General features: G+C 45.5%; 2 protein-coding genes across 3 annotated transcripts; both read right to left on the bottom strand.

The window, feature by feature from the left end:
• Window positions 1-17: 17 nt before the first annotated feature.
• Window positions 18-9,637, bottom strand: LOC130701396 (protein crumbs-like). The gene is given in 17 exon segments (XM_057523354.2): window positions 18-1,487; window positions 1,562-1,882; window positions 1,945-2,278; window positions 2,340-3,302; window positions 3,369-3,562; window positions 3,888-4,151; window positions 4,211-4,897; window positions 4,976-6,025; window positions 6,028-6,350; window positions 6,423-6,737; window positions 6,798-7,022; window positions 7,113-7,833; window positions 7,893-8,046; window positions 8,121-8,601; window positions 8,669-9,053; window positions 9,294-9,518; window positions 9,587-9,637. Coding segments are annotated over 17 exon segments (7,029 nt in total). The 5' UTR covers window positions 9,623-9,637; the 3' UTR covers window positions 18-1,136.
• A 6,729-nt stretch (window positions 9,638-16,366) lies between these two features.
• Window positions 16,367-20,253, bottom strand: LOC130701424 (adenylyl cyclase-associated protein 1-like). Of its 2 annotated transcripts, XM_057523401.1 has the most exons (9): window positions 20,209-20,253; window positions 20,044-20,108; window positions 19,576-19,691; window positions 18,316-18,448; window positions 17,872-18,153; window positions 17,694-17,800; window positions 17,142-17,612; window positions 16,825-17,075; window positions 16,367-16,755 (listed from the first exon to the last, which is right to left on the bottom strand). In XM_057523401.1, the coding sequence occupies exons 3-9, from the start codon at window positions 19,682-19,684 to the stop codon at window positions 16,675-16,677; spliced, it is 1,434 nt and encodes a 477-aa protein (XP_057379384.1). In that variant the 5' UTR covers window positions 19,685-19,691; window positions 20,044-20,108; window positions 20,209-20,253; the 3' UTR covers window positions 16,367-16,674. The 2 variants fall into 2 exon arrangements, with proteins under 2 accessions (XP_057379384.1, XP_057379383.1); XM_057523400.2 differs by lacking the exons at window positions 19,576-19,691; window positions 20,044-20,108; window positions 20,209-20,253 and adding an exon at window positions 18,609-18,983.
• Window positions 20,254-20,260: the final 7 nt, after the last annotated feature.

The following is a 20,260-nucleotide window of genomic DNA, read 5'->3' as shown; positions in this document are numbered from 1 at the left end:
AATCAAAAGCAAGTGAGTCAATGTACAACGGAAAGGTGTATATACGAGCGGAGCACATAATGGGAAAAAAACCTGGGGCGGGTTATGCTGTAAAACAATAAAGGAAGAGGAAAGGGGTAACTTTTACACAAGGATGGTACATACAATTAAAAAAAAAAAGGACAAGAAACAAATCAGTGAAACATGGCAGACGAGTCTACCATTTTCAATTAAAAAATAAAGAACCCACCCTCCCAAAAAAACAAAAAAAAATCAACTGATAAAAAAAAAAATGGTTTTATACTAACACTTACAAAAAAAAAAGAAAGGCATTTTCATTTCGTTGGAAATGCAAAAAAAAAAAGGCGAGACATGTAAACACGGGGCGGGACGCGGACGGAGTCGAGCTAATAAGGGTTTAGTTTTATGGACGGCTGTGTGGAGACGCTCACACGAAGCCCAAAAAACACACATACACATGGAATGCAAATTGTTTTTTAAAAAGAGAAGTGGATATCTATATATAACACGTTGATCGGACCATTAAAAAAGGGAGGGGGCATCTGCAGCTCTGTACATTTTTTTTGTAGAATCTAATCAAAAAGGAATCGCGGTTAGAAAGGGAGCAAGAGGCAACGTCATTGTTGTTGGGGGTGGCGTGAACAAGTTGCCTTTTGCCAATGATTAGATTATTCATCTTATATACTGTTGTGGAGGGAATAGGGTCTTTTTTTTTTCTTTAAAAGAAAAACAAAATGCAAACAGAGAGAGAGAGCGATCACCCATTGGATTATTTTTTTGAAAAAAAAGGAGATCGAAACTCGTCATCTTTTCAAAGATAAAAATGTACAACCTTAATTATGATTACAATCGACGGAAACAATTTAAAAAAAAAAAGGCACCAAGGTCTCGATATTATAGTCGGGTTTGAAGGGAAAGGTGAATTTTTAGTTACTCTTTTGTTATGCTGTTAAAAATTTGTTTTTCTTTAGTATCTGCGTACCATCACAAGATCCTCCACCAAACTCTTCTGCTATTTCACAAAAGGCACACTGACACATTTCCTATACGTTGTAGTAAAAAATAAGGTCAATAAGCGACGATTAGATAAAATAACGAGAAAATTCCAAAAATGCCTCGACCCATTTGGTTGTTATTTAAATGAGTCGTTCTTCCGGTGGAGGTTTCATGACTTGGCCCATTTCTACGCGCGGACTAAACATTTCCTGTCTGGACGGACTGTAAGTGCCGCGAGTGGCCCGCTTGTTCCGCGCCATCATCACGAAAATGACGACACCCACCAAGGCGATCAGCAACAAAGCCGCTACGATCGGTACGATGATGGCCACCAATTTCAAATGAGGTTCCAGTCGGGTAGTGCTCTGCAGAGAACAATCGGCTCCTTCGTATCCGTCGGCGCAGGAGCAACGGTAGACGGGCAACCCTGTCATCTTGTCCACGTCGTCACAATAGGACGTACACTTCGCTCCGTTGTAACACACAGATTCCTAATTTTTTTGTAAAAAAATAATTCAATTTTAAAAAATAAAAAAAAAAAATCAATGAGAAATGAGTTACTTACATTTGCGTTCAAGGGGACAATGCGGCAGGGATCTTTACGATCGCAATGACGGCCGCAATCTTCCTCGCTCTCGCACAAACAGCTGTAACTGCCGGCCGAGTTGATGCATCGTCCTCGGACGCAAGGATCGTCACGGCGGCATTCGTCAACGTCGACTTCGCACAGGTATCCTTCGTAGCCGGTCGACGTGCAATCGCAGGTGAAATTGTTGACGCCGTCGATACAACGGCCGCCATTGAGACAAGGACGTTGAGCGCATTCGTTGATGTCGATCTCGCAATGGTCGCCAGAGAATCCTTCGTCGCACTCGCAAATGTATCCCTGCACACAATTCGATGTTGAGAACTTGAAGCAATTGTTTGTGTTGATAAAAAGAGACTTACGGGCTCGAAAGAAACGCCAGTGCAGAATGCGCCGTTGCGACAAGGATCGAGGACCAAACAGAAATCGATTTGGTTGTCGCAATTGATTCCGTCGTAGCCAAACGGGCAATGGCAGGTGTAGTTGTTGGCCAAAAGAGTCACGGGATCGAAAAGGTCCGTGCAATTGGCGCTGTTGCGGCAAGGCTCGTTAGCGCAAGTGACGACGCGCGGCTTCTCGCAATCGACGCCGACGTAATCTTCCGTACAGTTACAAAAGTAACGGCCAATCAAGTTCTCACAGGTGGCATTGTTCTGGCACGGGTCCGGTTCGCATTCGTTAATGTCTTCGTCACACCTGTAATTTAAAATTCAAATCATTTCGCTGTAGAATGCACAAAAAAATAGAGGAAACTTACAGCCATCCGGTCCATCCGGCCCGACACGTGCAGGTGTAATTGGCAACACCGTCGAGACAGTCGCCATTGACGCAAAGATGATCGACGCATTCGTCAATGTTGATTTGGCAGAGATCACCTTCGTAGCCGGACAGACAGTCGCAAGTGTAATTGGCCAGTGGGTCCAGGCATTTGGCTCCGTTTTGGCATTCGTGGTCGTAACACAATCGGCATTCCAGTTCCAGCTTGGTCAGCTGATCGGCGCTGACGGGACGGAATTTGCGAGCCGATGGATCGCTCAACAGGTCCGAAGTAGGAAAGAAAGGCAAAAGCAATCCACCGACGCGGAATTCGTTGAGACATCCGCGATAAGGCACTGAATCGGGAAGGATCAACATGACGGCCGGCCCGGTTTCGTTATCGTTCTGGTCGGGCAAGATGGTCGTCTCGTCTGGCACTTGTCGTTCGACCAGCGAATGGACCGTTGTGGTTTCCGTTTCACTTCCGCCCAAGGTGATTTGGCCTTCCGGTGCCACCAGTTCGGCCAAGGAGAAGTTGCCGGGCAAATTGAGCGAGACGGAATGCCAAGAGCCGTCGAGAGCCTCCGGCAATTCGTGGAGACTTTCGTTGACGACCAGTCCGCTTTTAGCGATCCAGCGGATGACGATGCCGCGACTCTCAATGTCCAGTCGGAGGAACCGGACGTGGAGACTGGCTTCGTTTTGGATCGTCAAAACAGTACCGCCTTGCCTGGAACGGAAAGAGAACTGGACCGTCTGTTCCAGTTGGTTCTCGACGTTCGATCCGTCGATTCCGACGCTAGTGTACTCGACGGTGCTGTTGACGCCGTTAAAAGTGGCGCTCGTCAGACATTCGTAGCCGTCGTTCAAATTGTGGCACTGGCCGCCAGTCGGACATTGATGAATGGCGCAGAATTCCAGTTCGGAGCAAGTTTTCCCCTTGAATCCAGGTGGGCAGATGCACCTATTTCAAATGAATTTTTTGTTTTAAATTTTGAATAGGTTTTAATTTGAAAGAAAATCTACTTACTGGAAGTCGTTCCAGGTGATGGTGCAGTTGCCGCTGTTGAAACACGGGTCGTCACGGCAATTGTTGTCGGAGACGACGCCCTGTAGGACGTCTTCACTGCGCTGGACCGTGCCCAGGGAGTCGGGTAGTTCGTTTCTGCTCGGCACCTCCAGCGGGAAGATTTCGACGATTCGCGTGATATTTCCGCTTTTTATCTAAAAAACAAACAAAATGGAGGTGGTAAAAAACCAACCGATTAAAAACGGGCTGGACCTCAAACATTTCCATTCAACTAAAATAAAAATGTCTAACTGCTCTAACAAAATAATTGAATTCAAAGGCCACCATTGAAGCGCGGAATCTACAAGGGGAGAGAGCATACTGGAACGCGCTAAACAAGAAGCCTGTGCTACGTGTGGTACCACTACCATTTACCTTGAAGCAAACTTTCCTGTATCCATCCTCCGGCTTATTTTCAGTGTGCGTTATTTGGTTAACATCAAAATTCATCGAGTACAATTGTTGAAACGGGGACAATACCTGGATGTCTTGCAAGACGCCTTTGAAGTTGCGTCCCTCCAAAATGTTGTTGTTGGTTTGGACGGCGATGCCGATCGGCTGTTGTTGACCCGAAGCCAATTGAGAAGCGATCGATGGCGTCGTCTGACGTCGGAGACGGGCAGAAGGCGGTAATCCTCCTAAAAAGAGAACCTGCGCTTGCAGCGGTCGGAATGACGTCAATGAATCGTTCAGATAGACGGTGCCATTGATCTTGAGGCGTAACTGAAGTCTGTCACGAATAACCTTTTGCGCAAAATTTTAAGTTAATTTAAAATCATTAAGAACAGGTAGGGTGGCTGTACCTGAATGAGGTGACTGTTGCCGTCGTTGAGTGGCGGTGAATTGGCGGCCGGGAAGAGGAGCTCTCCGTCGCCCAAATCGACGACGACCAAGAGCCGACCGTTTTGCAATTCGGCGGCCACATAACTCGGCCCGCCCGAATCACCTGGTGGCGTGCCCAGGTAAAAGATCAAACCACCCGATTCTCGAGTGCGGACAAAGAGGGAAATGTCCATGGAATTGGAGAGGGCCAGTCGCTCTTGCGGCGTGATGGACACGGAAACCAAACTGGAAGTGGCGTTCTCGTGACCGAACGTCGCCGCCGTGTAACTGAACTGGCACGTGTCGCCCAGGAAAGGCCTCTGGCACGAACAGTTGAAAAACGTCCACAAATCGTTACAAGTGCCCTGGTTCTGGCAAGGATTCGGTCGGCAGTGATCCGTGCGCGGACAGCCCATTTCGACGCCGACGCCGGGCAAATGCAGCATGTTGCTGTTGTTGTTTCCTGGTGTTGCGTCTAAATTTAACGGACTAGGGCTGGGAATGACCCACTGGCCATTGACGACGACATTCTCCATACAACCAATGAAAAACGGCAATCCTTGGGCCAGGATCCGCAGGAAAGAAGTGGCTCCGCCCAGCACCGTCATTCCGAAACTCGTTTCCGTCGAATTGATGGACTCGACCGGATTAATGGGATACATCGCTTCCTGCTCAATTGAAAAAAACAAAACAAGACAATTTAAAACATTTCATTGTGGATATTTACGTAGAGCCTTTTCTCGTACCAACTGATTAACGGCCAAATGGAGGTGGGTGAAATTGAAACGGACGCGAACCGATTGCCATTCGGCGTCGTTGAGATTGGAGCCGAGGAAGACGCCCTCCCATTTATTCAATAAACTCGAATGGAGATTGAGCTGACCGCCCAGCAATTCCAGCCGGTAATACGTTTGCCCTTGGCCGACGGCCAAAAGGCCGTTGGGCAAAGTCGTACGGAAGCGGAAACTCAGATCGTAGCCTTCTTCGCGATTCGTTTGGACGGGCATGAAAGACGAGCCGTTGAACGACATGGTCGTGGCGTGTTGGCACAGCTGGCCGTGGAACCCGAACGGGCACTGGCAGGTGAATTTGTGGACCGATTCGTCTTCCAGGTAAGGAGCGCAAGTGCCGCCATGAAGGCAAGAGACGTCGATACAACCCAACAGTTCCACTGAGCAATTTTTGCCGCCATAATTGGCCGGGCAGAGGCACTGGTAGTCGGCGACACGGTCCAAACAGGTAGCGCCGTTCTGGCAAGGCTCGTAACGGCCGCATTCGTCAATTTCCAGCTCGCAATCGTCACCTTCGTAGCCGGCCAGACATTGGCAAGTGTAATTGTTGATGCCGTCCAGGCAGGTACCGAATTTGCAAGGAGGCTGGCCCCTGGGCGATGCGGCAGTGGCTAAAGCGCATTCGTCAATGTTGATTTGGCAATCGACACCTTCGAAACCGGGCAGACAGCGGCACAGGTAACCGCCCGATATGTTGTAGCTGAACGGCTCCGTTCCGAACACCTGTCCAGGCTCGTAGAGCGTCCGGTTGGATTTCTCCAGACATTCGGCTCCGTTGCGACAGGGTTGCGAGACGGGCTCGCATTCATTAATGTCCTGTTCGCAGTTTTTGCCTTCGTAGCCTGGATGACATTGGCACAGGTAATCCTTGACGAGATCGACGCAGTTGGAGCCGTGGACGCAAGGGGCGCTCTGGCAATCGTCGACGTTGATTTCACAATGGACGCCGTGAAATCCAGTGTCGTTACAGTCGCACTGGTACGAATTGACTCCGTCCAGGCACAAAGGCCGTCGTTGAGGCAAGGCGAGGATTCGCATTCGTTGATGTTGATCTCGCAACGAGGTCCAGTGAAACCGGCCAAACAGATGCAAGAATAAGCGGCGATTCCGTCGATGCAGGTGCCGTTGTTCTGGCACGGATTCGACTCGCATTCGTTGATGTTGATGTCGCAATCTTTGCCCGTGAACCCTGGAGCGCAGACGCATTCGTAGCCGTTGATGAGGTTGTTGCACGTTCCGTTGTTGCGGCACGGATGCGACAGGCACTCGTCAAACTCCAGGTTGCAATTGTCTCCGGAGAATCCGGGCCGGCAGTAGCACTGGTAGGATCCTTTTTCATTATCAATTAAACACATGATTATTCAGTTCAGGATATAGCAAAATAAATTGCTTTAAATAATACCGATGGTGTTTTGGCAAATGCCGTAGACGCAAGGTTTGAGGACGGTGCATTCGTCGATATCTTCGGAGCAATTGCGGCCCGTGAAGCCAGGAGGGCAGGAGCAAGTGTAGTTGCCAATACCGTCGATGCAGGAGCCACCGTTTTGGCACGGGTTGCTCACGCAGTCGTTGATGTTCTCCAAGCAGAGCTGACCGGTGAATCCAGTTGGGCAACGACATTCGTAGCCGTTAATCAAATCGAAACATTGTTTGCCATCGACGCATTGGACGGAGAAACACTCGTCAATGTTGTTCTCGCAATACATTCCCTCGAAACCTTTCAATACAATTTGATTAAAAAATTGCGCAAATTAAATTAAAAACAGCCTTTTCTCACCTGGTAGGCATTCGCAGTAAAAGTTGGATTGCGGTCGGGTGGTGATACAACTGGCGCCGTTTTGGCAAGGTGAGCTGGCACAAGCGTCAAATTCTTCTTCACAATGACGGCCCATGAATTCGGGTGGACAAGCGCAAGTGTAATTGGCCACTTGATCGATGCACGTGCCGTTATTGCGGCATAAATCGGGCAGACAGTCGTCCCGATTGACCTCGCATCGTTCGCCTATGTACAAAAAAAATCGATAAGAACGGAAGCTCCTTTTTTTTTATTCATTTGAATTGGATTAGCTTTAAAAAAAGAAAAATGATGTACCCAGGAAGCCGTTGAGGCATTGGCACTGGAAGGCGTTCGGCTGGTTGAGACACGTGCCGTTATTCAAGCAGGGGCTATCAGCGCACTCGTCGATATCGAAATCGCAATGACGTCCCGTCCAGCCGGCTTCGCAAACGCACCGATAATCACCGATCAGGTCAGTGCACGTCGTCGAATGGATTCCGCACTGGGTCGAAGCTAATTGGCATTCATCGACGTCTGTCTCGCAATCGCGTCCTTCGTATCCAGCCGGACAGAGACAGGAATAATTGCCGACGCCATCGACGCACGTCGCGCCGTTGAGACAGGGCGACGGTTCGCATTCGTTCACTTCTTGTGAGCAATCGTTCCCGCTGAATCCCGTGCCCGTACAGGTGCATTCGAAGCCGTTGACCAGGTCCGTGCAGGTGCCGTTATTCCGGCACGGATTGGGTTCGCATTCGTCAATGTTGACGCATCCAGTGGCTGCTGTTCCGGCGAATCCAGCGAGGCAAACGCACTGATGTGAATCAACACCCGTGTCCGTACAACGTGAATTGGCCGGACACGTGACGTTCAGGCAATCGTCCACTTCCGTTTGGCAACGTGCGCCGCTAAAGCCGGGCAGACACAAACATTCGATGCCGTTCGAACTGCTACTGGTGCAGATCCCGCCGTTTAGGCAAGATTCAGGCTCGCAATTGGCCATAACGGCCGCAACCAAAGGATCGTCCACCAACATCTGTGTAGAATAATTTATTAACGTTAAAACAACAGCGTCCTAAATAATGATGACTTTACCCTGGAGGACATTTCCAGTTGGCAGTTGATGCCACTGAATCCGGCGACACATTGGCAAACGTAACTGCCGAACCGATCGAAACAGGTCGCTCCATTTTGGCACGGCCCCAATAGACATTGATTGATTTTCGTTTCGCATCTCTCTCCTTGGTACCTGTCCAGCCGATATGCAGAATGCCAAAGGTATTAGCGATGACGTAAAGACGAACGAAACCCAACTCAACTCACCCATTACAGGTGCAGGTGAAATTATTAATTCCATCGACGCAAGTGCCTCCGTTTTGACACAGGGACGGATGCAGACAATCGTCCGTGTTATCGGCACACCTGGACCCGCTGAATCCCGGCCGGCAGACGCACAAAGAATCTCCGTTCGATTGCTGGTAACACGTGCCCCCGTTGAGACACGACTGGCCGCCGCTGCACGTCGGGAAATCGATGGCGTTCTCGCAGAGAGAGCCGGAAAAATTAGGCGGACAGATACAGGACGTTCCGTTGCCCGTCGGATGTTCGTGGCACGATCCGCCGTTGAGGCAAGAGAACTCTGGCCGTTCGCAAAGTGAGCCCAAATCGTGTTGGCAACGATCGCCGATGTAGCGCAGCGAACAGCGACATTCGAAGCCGTCCTCATTGTTCGACGATGACGAGCATTTTCCAAAATTCCGGCAAGGACGGTTCCAGCATGGATCGCTCGTCACATTGTTGCAAACTGAATTTTTAGGAAAAAAAAAAATTAGAGTTTCCTTTCGTGTGGAAGATGAAAAAGACAAACAAACCATCGTGGCCTAATGGGATGGGGCAATTAGCGACTTGTAAATGCTGGTCGATGGATGTCAGCGGGAAGGAGGGTCCCTCTAAAAGACAGCCGGAAAATCCGGTGCCGATAGTCATCAATTTGGCCGCATTGTCGCCGCTGGATCGTTGGAAAAGTGGCGAACGAACAACGAAACTGGCATTGACCACTTGCGTCCATTCGCCATCTAATCTGATTTGTAGAAAGTCTTCGTGAAATCGGAAATCGACATCGTGCCATCGATTGTCGGCCAAATCAAAACCGGCTTCGGTCGTGAAGTCGTTGGAATCGGCCGACAGGCTCAAACTCAACCGCCCGCCCTCATTGGCTGGCAGCAGGGACACACTCAGCCGATCGGCAGCCATCACCTGGTATAGAAAAATTTTTTCGTAAATAAAATGAAGACAGTTATTTGGGTTGGTACAGTTAGACGACAACAACTCAAGTCAAAGCCGACCACAAGACAATCTGCAACAATAATGGCCGTGTTGCATGGCGCCATTGGACCACAACATCTCGGGGAAAGAACGACACGCAAACAAAAAGTTCAATGCACTACATTTCCTATTTTTTTCTTGTACTTCAATAGAGATAAATCAAATTTTTACCTGCGATAAAATGGTGCCGGTGGTTGGCGAGCCGCAAGTGCGGAAACTGAATCCCAGGTGATACGTCTGGGCAGACGTCGGTGGAAAGGTGACGCTGGTCACGACCGTTTCTTGCGTCCCATTGAAATAGGCTTGCTGGCCGGTGACGACCACAATCGTCATCACCGTCGTCACGAAGGCTAATCGCCACGATGCTGGACCCGTGTACATCGTGTGGCCAACCATCTAAAGCCAAAAACATAAAAAGGATTCATTTTTGGGTTGGATGTTTAAATGAGCAAATAGGACACGACCTCAACACAACACAAGAGATTCGAATTCAAAACCATTGGCCAGTCATCTGTTCAGCTTCTATTTTCGAAGCAGACGCCCAGAGCACAATAGAAAGTCTATACACCTTGAGACAGGTGTTGTTGGTCTAACTCTCTCGCATCCAACGCAGAGCACAAAAAGAAAAGAAATGTCGACCAAACAAACACAGAGTTGCCACAGCAACCAGAGCGGTTCACTCTCGGCCGTCCCCGACCGTACTGTTCATTCCAAGTTCTTTCACCCAGCCCCTATATATTAGGGTACGGCACACAGACATGGTACATGTACACAGCGGAGAAAGAAAAAATAGCAAGATCGATCTTAGGGATGCCGCAGTGAGAAAAAGAAAACGTACTTAAAAAAAAAAGAAAATGAACATTTGGGGTTTTGTTTCGTCGTCTTTGGTTAAGTAATCGGATACGCTCTTGAAATCCATTCGGTTAAATAAATGGCCGCTGGATCTGATTTCACATGTCGAAAACTGTTTTTTTTTGTTTTGTTTTGTTTTCTTGACACGAACCATTTTCCCACCCCTCCTTGTTTGAAAACCTTTTACGGCAGAGAAATTTTTGCTACATTTTTTGGTCGAAAGCGAAAATGTCCAAAAGGAATGCGCATCCATAGTTGACACAATATCGGCCACATTGCACGCAGTCAACCAACTCGAGCAATTCCTACTGCCGTCCGACAAATGAAAGTCGTTTACCTTGTACTCGAGTGTACCTGTCTGTGACCAAATTATTTTATTAAAAAAAATTAATTTTGGACGTGACCCGAAGTTTCGGGGAGAGGGTGACTTACGGCCGGTCATATTACCTAGTGCTAACGATGGGAAGTCTATTCGGACGAACTTGACTAGGTGAAAAGGTAATCAACTGCGGCCGACAACGGAAGTTGTTCTTCCCCCTTTTCCTTCTTTGTGCAAGACATGCCGTTGTCGTCCATCATTGCACACCTAACGGGAACGATGGCCGTCCAATAGTCGAAACGAGTGGTAGAAATGCTATTAACCTTGTTCTCCCCTTGGCCACTCAAAACACAAGTGTACACTTGACGGTGCTCTTATTTAAGTGTAGCCCCATTACAACTCTAGGCTTCAAATGTCGGATATAGAAACCAACTTTTAAGCGAAAAAAATATTTTCGACCCGGTGAGTGCGGCCAGAACACGTACACGTTGAGAGGGGGGGGAATGAAATCGTTTGCAGGCAAGGCGAAAGGATCAGCTGACCAGTATCGAATTCAAAAACCATATCTCGTTTTAACACAACAGTACCGGGTTATCTGACACTTTTTGTTTTCCATTTTCTTGTCGGTCGGTCAACCAACTCGAAATTTAAAAAAAAAAGAGAAACGAGAGGAATGTTAAGTAAGAGAACAACTAATCACGTTCCCAGACTTTTTCTCTTTCGACAGGTACGTATAGAGACAAATTCGGATTTTACCAGTTTTGCATTTCACCATTTTTCTTTTCTGGTGGTGATTAAAAAACCATCATCTCCGTCTGCCATCATCAACGACAATTTTCACCTGGAAGAAAACAGCACAAGAACCGGAAAAAGCGATACAACCCCTTCCCAATCTTTTGTCTATAAATGATCCATTCATTTTTTATGTATGTAGGTTATCTGGTCAGCCCTTTCGAAAAAGTATTCCAACCCCACGATGGTAACTTGCAGCGACAAGGCAATTCCTTTCCAGACGATTCGAAAGTGAAGCAGCTGGGCGCCGGGATTCGTTCAGATATCCAAAAGAACAATGACTACCATCTACCCCTAGGGCGCCTTCTGATACCAACTTTCCCTCTCAACATCTTCGTCACGAAAAATCTTCTCGATCTTTTGATCTGCATCTCGTGTCGTTAAAGGGGGAGGCAAAGAGAAAACGACGAGATCAAAAATTTCACCAAAATGTTCGGCAAAAAATATGAAAACCGCTCATTTTGAACGCGTGAGAGACGCAAACAACAACAATACGAACGTTCTACACACACTTGGCTTGTAGGGCGAGTTCACAGCCGCAACGATGACTGTGTCTCTGAAAGGCCAATTAAACTAGCACCGTTACACAGTCCCAAAAAACAGCAGGTACGTTTGATGCAGCTACTCTACTATTAGGCCGCGATAAATGCTTTGTGCTCGTAAACCTTCACAGCATAAACCATTTTGTTTGTTCGTTTTTTTTGCTTAGTTCTTTACGCTCAATTGAACTCTTTTTGGGGTTTGTTTGGCCAAGGTCTAGTTGGCTCGTTTTTTGGGTTGGCAGCACAGGCGACCTGGTCGTTCGGCATAGAAATTGGTCCGTGACCGAGAAAGAGAAGGGTCCACGACAATCACGAAAAACAAATGAAAAACAGCAATGAGTAGCAAAACAATCGAAATGAAGCAAGCAAAAAACGTGGCAAAAGCTGGGTAGATCCAGTTTTGATTGGATAACGAATTTCTCGAATGAAATGTCAAATGAAGAACGACAGTCATTCCCAAAACAGTGAAGATAACAGAATAAACCGGTTGATGTCAGGAAGCAGATTACTCTTTATTTTCTTTTTTTTTTCGGCTGTTGTCACCTTTATTTCTGTTGGTGACACGACTTGGTTGTCTGAGAAACGGAAGGAAGGCACCGCTTTTTATTACCCCTGCCAGTATTTTTTCCCCTTGAAAGAAATTGTCGTCTCATCAGTATGTTGTCATTGTTGTTTATTTTGCCCTTCAATGACAAAAACATTTTTGCATTCGATTCCTCCGTACTTCAAAACCCCTCCTGCTTTTATCCCTCAAACACATAAAAGTTTATTCTTCTTCCCACAGACGACTTTATTTTTCGTGAAAAACAGATAACGAAGAAAAAAAAAATGTTTTGTTTCGTGAAAAGGAAATTTCCGGTTTATAATATACTCGTGACACGATCAAATCGTTCCACCGTGAAAAAACAAGAAAGGAATGTCGTAATGGGCTACTAATGTCCTGGCGCAACGCGTTTTTCTTTTGTTTGACAATATGGTCGGCCACCATGCGATCTTGAATACAAAAAATTTCTGTTTCCATAATCGAAGTATATTTCGATTGAACAAAAATAGGAAAGAAAAACGCCCAGAGAATTCATATTTTTCTTAAGAAACAAGTACGTCATGCAGGTGACTTTCAAATTATTAAGAAACCCTCCCTCATGCGAATTCCTTACTACATACCAGTATCGTGTTTTTGAATCATAGGTTTTTAGCAAACTGGATTTAACAGGTTCAGATATTTTCAGAAAAACAAGGTAATACTGATATGTATGTTGTCTGCTTCTAAATATGTATGTAATTTTTGTAGGGTTTATTGTTCCCTGGCTCTCTGAAATCATTCCATTGAAATGGTCAAGGGGAACAAGTTGAAGGGAGTTTATCACAATGCCTGAATAGCACACTTTAATCTGCATAAAGCGGACAGTACAAGTGTACGACTGTATCTATCAATCAATGTGTGAATTGATGATTCCCTCAATACAGGTTTTTCAGCTGGAAAAAAAGTGACGAAAAAAGAGGTATCATCTTCCATTAGTTAAAATGTTTCAACAACATCAAACACCTTGAAAGTTCGAGAAAGAAAGAAATAAAAAACCAGACATAACTCATTTTTCTTTCTTTCTCTCTCTCCTTTTTTTACTTTGTTTTCCCTCTTTGTGCAAAACAAAGCCCTGTGTCAGGTACGACGAGTCACCGGAGATGAAGGTCTAACAAAAAAAAACACACCTGTTTCCGCCACTTCATCCATGTCGTCATCCCCCCCCCTTCACCATCTCTTACTGGCTAGATAGCCGGATGCACGTGGAAGGGTGGCCGCCGTAGTGTTTTACACAATACAGTAGATGATGGAATACGTGGGAGAAGAAGAAAAAATGGCAGCTCTAACAATATGAGAGCGTGACGAATAACGACGATGGAATAATTATCTCGACTGTATTTTCCCCCCTCTCTTTCTGCCCTCTTGGATAGAACTCTTCTATATTTATGTTTTGAATTTACGTTTCTTTCAGGAAAAGAAAAAAGAAATGGAGAAAAGCCGTTGCAATAGGATCAGAACCGGGCTTCGGTTTGAATAATTCAACGCCCACCACCACCATCACGACCACTCGTTCTCCTTGGGCATTCAAATCAGATCAGAAAGAAAAAAGAAACGAATAAAAAACAAGCCCGATAATGTCAAGGATACATGAGTCACGAGATCGGTCCCGTGCGTTCATTTCTTTCCCTTTTCTTTGAACGCGTTTTCCAAATAACTGAAAGCTGAGATAGAATACAGCCCATTATTGAACGTTTTGATGGAGGTAATAATGGCATTGACTCAATTAGCCATTAACCTTTTTCTTTTTCATTTTGCCAATTAAATTGCTCGTTTGTTATGAAATTTGATATATCCATTCTGATTTCGTTTCTTCTCTTTCCACGGGCTTTCTCTTTCCTTCTCGTCGCTTAAGTCGTGGCGTCGTATGCGCCGTGGGGGGGAATCGACGTTCCCACGCCCAACAAGGTTTTGAACCTAACCCGGTAACAACACCATCACTGCAGCCAGCCAAGGAGAACCAGAGGCCCACAAGAAAATTGGAAAAGGTAGGGCCGATGGGGGGAGAAAGGGTCATCCTCTCGCCCAGGCATCAAAGGCTACACACGCATATACGCCAGGTGGGTGGAAATGGAGGAGAAGGAAAAAAAAGTGAACAGGTATAGAAACGGACGCCCTCTGGCCAGAAAGCCCTTATAAAGGTTATAACAACGAAAGTATAAGAGAAGAGGGCCGGGAAGACCCTCAGGTGAGTCTCCCTCTACTGTAAGAATTGCCCTTTTTTTCATTTATTTTTTTTACTATTCCTTTTCCTCTTCATTCCCTTCCCCTTCTCTCATTCCATGGAGGAAACTAAAAAAGAAGCTTGTCACACTCACACACTTTTTTTTTCGTGGGGGAGAGGTGGGGGGGAGAGATAAAACCCAAATCAACATTGGCGAAATGGTAGAAGAATAAGAAGAAAAACAGGTATGTGGAAAAGAGAATACGAAGCCCCTGCTAGATCTTTCAACTTCCGCCGAATTCCCCCAAAAAGATAGGCCGACATTCCAAACCGATTTCTCATCACAGCAAACAAAACATGTCCCGATTTGGTATACTTAATCACATAATCAATACTTTAATCAAAAGGCTCATGTAGAGTCATTTACCTGTCTTTCCTCTTTATTAAAACCAACTGCCTAGTAGAAATTCCTTTTTGTATGATTTTTTGGCGGCAGTCGGCAACACACAGGTGAGTCCAAGCCGTTGAGGAATGCCAGAAGGTGCTCTCTCTCAGTCTCTCGCTCCGGCGGCCAGAGAGGGTGGGGAAAAAAGGCCTTGAAACACCAAGAGTTTGATAGCGAGAGTCTACACACTCATGCACACACGCTCACACACCGACACTGCCTTCAGTTAAAAAAGAATGGGGAGGGTACACCGCCCAACGATTTTGGTTGAACTACACAACCGATATTCACTCAACTGTTGTTCACTGAATTTTCTCACAATAGTGATGCAAACATTTCACTTGTTTCGTTGGAGTCCCCAGATTAAAAGTTTGAGTTGTTCACAGTTAAAAGTTGTACCAACGTCTGAAAAACTTGAAAGGAATCAGGTAAAAGTATGCAATACTAAAAACAATCTAAACTGACACTGTGTTTTTTGCTTTCGCTTGAGAGAAAAGTGAGGCGAACGTGGTTCGCACACGTCCAGTCTGGCTGGCTGCCTCGGACCGTTTAGAGCCACCTGAGGGAAGACTGCAACTTTTACTGACAGTGGTACAGGTAGGAGAAGTTTCTACCTGTCACCACCATTCTTCTTCCATTTTGCCTGCTAGATGGCAGCACTAACAGGGAAAAATTTATCTCGATAATGTAGTTTGCACGATCTTGAACTTTTTTTTGTCAAATTTATTCGTTCACTCAACGACAACGAATGCATTTTCTAATGAAGAAAGAGCACAGTAAAACAATCATGTTTTTTCGCACGCTGTATTCATGTTGCTCATTGAACAATCATGCCGATTAGTCAAAACCTCAAAACATCAGAATTTCCAACGAAGCCAAACTTTCCTTCCGTTACGGGCCCCCATAATATTGATGGAAGTTTTCCATGACATCTTTTTTGTTTTCTCCTCTTTTTTCGCATTGCACGACACGCGCTTTTGAGGCTGCGCCGCCCAGAAAAGTATTCGGGTCGCAGCAGTTCGTGAAATTAGCCATTTTGAATTTTCTTCGTTTCGTGGAAGTACTTGTGCGCCCTTGGAGCCATTGAGAAATGATCATCGTTATCGTCCAACATTTGACGTAAAGGTCCTAAAAATCTGCTGGAGCTGTAAAAAATGTCGTGCATTCGTCGCTTTTGGTTCGATTAATGTTTCGTAGTTGTTTTCCTTGTATCGATTGAAATCTTACGCGACCTCGCAAATGCATTGTATCACCCACCCTGATACCGTTTACACAGTACTTACCTTTACCTATTTCTCCTGTACGATCAACCCTTTCTAAAACAATTAAACGGGGGATTTACAAACCTTTCCAGAGAAAATGGGGTTTAGTCAAATTATCGAGGGAACTAGTAAGTGAACGATTATTGGGGTTTAGTGGTGACATAACCAAGACCTTGACCAAGATTGAACGTTTATAACAACATCATTGCCTTAGCTGCTTTGCTGTAATACTTTCATATGCCAACTGGTTGGCCTTGGACGAGATAAAGTGAATAATTAGTGAACAACTTCGTTAAAGACAAGTTTATTTGCGATAACTTAGGAAGTGCTGGGCATAATTAATATAGATTGAAGCAAAGTTGATAAGATGGAGGTGGGGATGTTGGCTAGAGAATCAGACAAAAGCATTTACTTTTTGTTCACTTAAAATAGAGCGGAGGGAGACAACTTCAACGAATGGAAGAACTATGTGCCTTTAATCGGCTCTTTCGAAGGATTTATTGGGTGGGAGGGTAGGGGGAAAGATAAACTGAAGCCAGGAAAAATAGTCCCGAGCAAATATCTCATTGTTCTGTTATCTCACGTCATTCGTTGATTCAAGCAATTTCGCTGATGATAGTGGTCAAACCCTTGCCGTTGTATGTTGTCTTGAACTGCTCTGGAATAGGGTACTCCACCTGAAAAAAAAAAGATAAATAAATAATTGTAAGAAGGAAAACCGATTAGGTTAATACTATGAAACTCACGTAATCGCCATCAGCCTTGGGAACGAGAACGTTCATCTCGGACGATTTCGCCGACACGATGGACACGTCCAGCGATGCCTGGTTCAGATAAATCTGACAGCCATCGGTTTTGTCGATGCTGATGGTCGGCACCTTGGTCAACACTTGCATCTGCACTGATTGGCAGTTGACAAATTCGACCGAGGACACGACGCTGTCGAGAACGATGCTCGTCTTTTTGCAAGAATCCAGGACGATAGAATTGACTTTTCCTAAAAAGGGGAATAAAACCAATTAATTTCTTTTGTCTTTTCAACAGATAACAAAACGAGATTTACCTTTGACTTGGATTGTCGAACCTTCACACTTGAAGATGTAAACGACTTGGTGCATTTCCGTCTCGGTAATCACCAAACCGGTTTGATTCTTCTGATACTCGATCATCCATTTTTTACCCTCCAATTCCTTACGCGGTGGTCGTTCGACGGCTTTCGGCGCCGAAGAAGCAGCTGATGCCATGGGTTTGGGAGCAACATTAGGCTTGCTAAATGGAGCAGGTCCGGAACGCAGCGCTGGATTCTTGTGCGTCTGCATATCGGCCGTGACCCGCTTCAGGCCCTTTGTCACATCTTCGCCCTTGTTCAATTCGGCAAAGAGTTGAGCGCGACTCTTTTCATCACCGCCAGCCTCTTCGGCAAACAATTCGCCAGCTGGCATTGGTGGAGGAGGTGGTCCAGGTGGTGGGGGAGGTCCACCAGCTCCACCAGAGGTTGGAGCCGTCTTGCTCGAGTTCTGCACAGCGTCACCGCCTAGACGTTTGTTGTTGACAATGTTGTTCGAAAATCGTGTGTCACGTGAACAATCCATCAAAAAGTTCATCGAGTGTATACCTTTTGCGTTCCAGACCAGACCAGTAGTATGGTGTTGCTTGACGAAAGCTTGTAAATCCGTCAACACCTGGACCCATGCTCGGACCCAATCCACGTGATTCTTATCCCTGAAAAATGGTTGAGATTTGATTCATTTTCATAAACAAAGTAAGGAGAAACAGACAGAATGATTACGTACTTATCTTTCCAATCTTTCAAGACGCGGTTGGTGTAAAATTGGCCAGCATCGTTCATTTCCTTAATGTATGGTCCAGGAGCAGGTGCTACAGTGACCCATCCGAGAGCGGGAATACTTTCGCTGATGGCGCTCAAGTGGTTAAACAAAGGCGATGTGCGATTCTTCTCTCTGTAGGATTGGATTCCTTGAATAGATTGAGAAGTGGGCGCCAACAGTTTCATCAAGTCAGCATCAGAAGGCTTTTTGGAGCGAGAGGCTACAACCAAAAAGTGACGTTGATCCCTGTACGTAACAGGAAAAAGGTAAATCATGAAAAGTTGTCCTTATTATCACGTGATATCGCATGGCACGTCAAAAGTATCACATTTCGGAAATGATGATGATAGGGTAGGGAGAACGATAAGGAAAAAGGCCAAAAATATGAAAAAAAAAAAATAGGAATACTTGAATCCTTGTTGCACCATGTCTGCATGTTGAGCCACGTCTCCACCGATAACTTTGGAGCATTTCAGATAGGCGGCGACCGGGCCAGCAACGATTTCATCAAAAGCCAAAACGGACGGAGTCGGGGCTTCCTCTGCAGGAATAAAAGGGAAAAAGTTAGCACGCGATGACATTAGTAAGTAATGGAGGATCAATCGAGAAACGAACAAATGTAGTTCGTGTTTATCGATTTATTTATTTCTGTATTATTATTATCATTATTATAGACTAGTAGAATAGTTTAGCGTAGCTACTCGACTCCGCCTCAACCGCCAAGCACCGCAATTTCCGTTGTCGATCCGTCTGTAGGGTATTCATGTGGCCGTCTGTACTAACACAATCGCATTCCTCACGACAACAATCGCAATCGCACTCGCAACAACCCGCGCCCTCCTCCTCCTCGTCGGTTTCGATCAACGAGTGCAACGAGCCTTTGGGTCGGCGTAGGCGAGGCGGAGATTTGACCGCCGATTTGACAGAGTGTTCCCGAGATAAACCACTTCCCATCGTAATATACCAACAACTACTAATTCAATACAAATCTATGGAAGACTTATTTCATAGTCTTCCATTTGCCTTCATTGCACTAATACAGAACAATTTGCCAAGTAACAATCTACCACGATAGCTGGGCACTGACTGAGGTCTTTTTTTTCTTGTCGCAACAGCAGCCCAGAAGGAAGAGAAGAATGTGAAAAAAAAAATAAACAAAAAAAGACATGGGAACTGATGATGACCGGTACCGTTAGTCCAAAGTACTTTAGTGCACGAATCGTCGTCCTCCTCCTTCTAACCAGCCAAACAAACAAGCCAATGGGGGGAACGTTCATAATTTTTTTTTAGCTGAGAATTACTGGCGAAATATTTTATGATATAAAACGGAGCAAGTGAATTTACAGCCTGATGATATCGGTCAACAGCAGAGTTAAGATCAACAAACTGCAGTGGTTTCCTGGTTAACGTCCCTTTTACAGAACGGATTCACCAGACGAAAACGGCCGAAAGGGGTGGTATGAAAACGTACAAAAGAACGGTTGATACATGTAATAGAAGACGAAGCCGTTCCGAAGACTGCTTATGCTACAAAAGTACAGCGCCATATGTCGGACGTCACCTCATTCTTTTTCTTTTGTCAATCCTTTTTTTTGACTAACTTACACCCTTCCCACACTAACACATTTAATAACATATTCTGATTCAAAATGGAAAACTTTTTCTTACCGGGCATAGTAGTGATGGAACCTTGGGCACCAAGCACAGTGGATTCAAGTTTGCAGGCAACTGTTTCCAGACGCTGGACTATAAGTGACAGCTCTGCTGCTGAAGCCATCTCGGTCCTGCAACAACCAGATAAAGGTGAGTCATCCCATTGTAGGTGTGCATTTCCCACATTGACCCACCCAGTTAAAGTTGTCTGACCAACCCACCACAAGCAACACAGCGAAACCAGCCAGCCCACTCACTTATCTTTCATCTCAGTAAGGGCTTTGCTTGTTGATTTGCACACATAATCAACAATTGTTACTGGATCCGACCCACTTTTTATGAACTTTAATCTGAGTTTAGTGCTCTCTCTACAGGAAACAGCCGGCGTTTTTTCTTTAACATTAGACCCTCTTGGTTTGTATATTCTATTGCTAAAGATAGCTACTTCCTAAAAATAGGTAAAGAAGCAATAACATGTCTCACCAATAAACGATGCACAATGTCAGTAATGGAAAAAGGAAGCTGTTGACTTCCCGGCCGAACTTAACCTTTACTAAACAAGTAAGTAAATTATGTTTCGAATAAATGAAATCTAAGGAGGAAGAAGATAAGGATAGGTGAAGAGGTTGTTTCTTAAGTATGACTCACTAGATTCGTTTGCTCTGTGAATGTCAAACCAAGCCCGGCGGCTAAAAAAATA

The sequence above is a fragment of the Daphnia carinata genome, chromosome 10 (genome assembly GCF_022539665.2).
Source record: "Daphnia carinata strain CSIRO-1 chromosome 10, CSIRO_AGI_Dcar_HiC_V3, whole genome shotgun sequence".
NCBI classification, from domain to species: domain Eukaryota; kingdom Metazoa; phylum Arthropoda; class Branchiopoda; order Diplostraca; family Daphniidae; genus Daphnia; species Daphnia carinata.
Note: the sequence above shows the minus strand (reverse complement) of the source record. Positions and strands in the feature narration are given on the sequence as shown.

Excerpts from the sequence above, each read along its gene's own strand:
- LOC130701424 (XM_057523400.2), bottom strand. The coding sequence starts at position 18,861 with ATGGGAAGTGGTTTATCTCGGGAACACTCTGTCAAATCGGCGGTCAAA. Across the intron at positions 18,449-18,608 it reads GGCGGTTGAGGCGGAGTCGA|AGGAAGCCCCGACTCCGTCC; the intron begins GTAGCTACGCTA and ends TTATTCCTGCAG. Across the intron at positions 17,801-17,871 it reads TTGAAAGATTGGAAAGATAA|GGATAAGAATCACGTGGATT; the intron begins GTACGTAATCAT and ends ACCATTTTTCAG.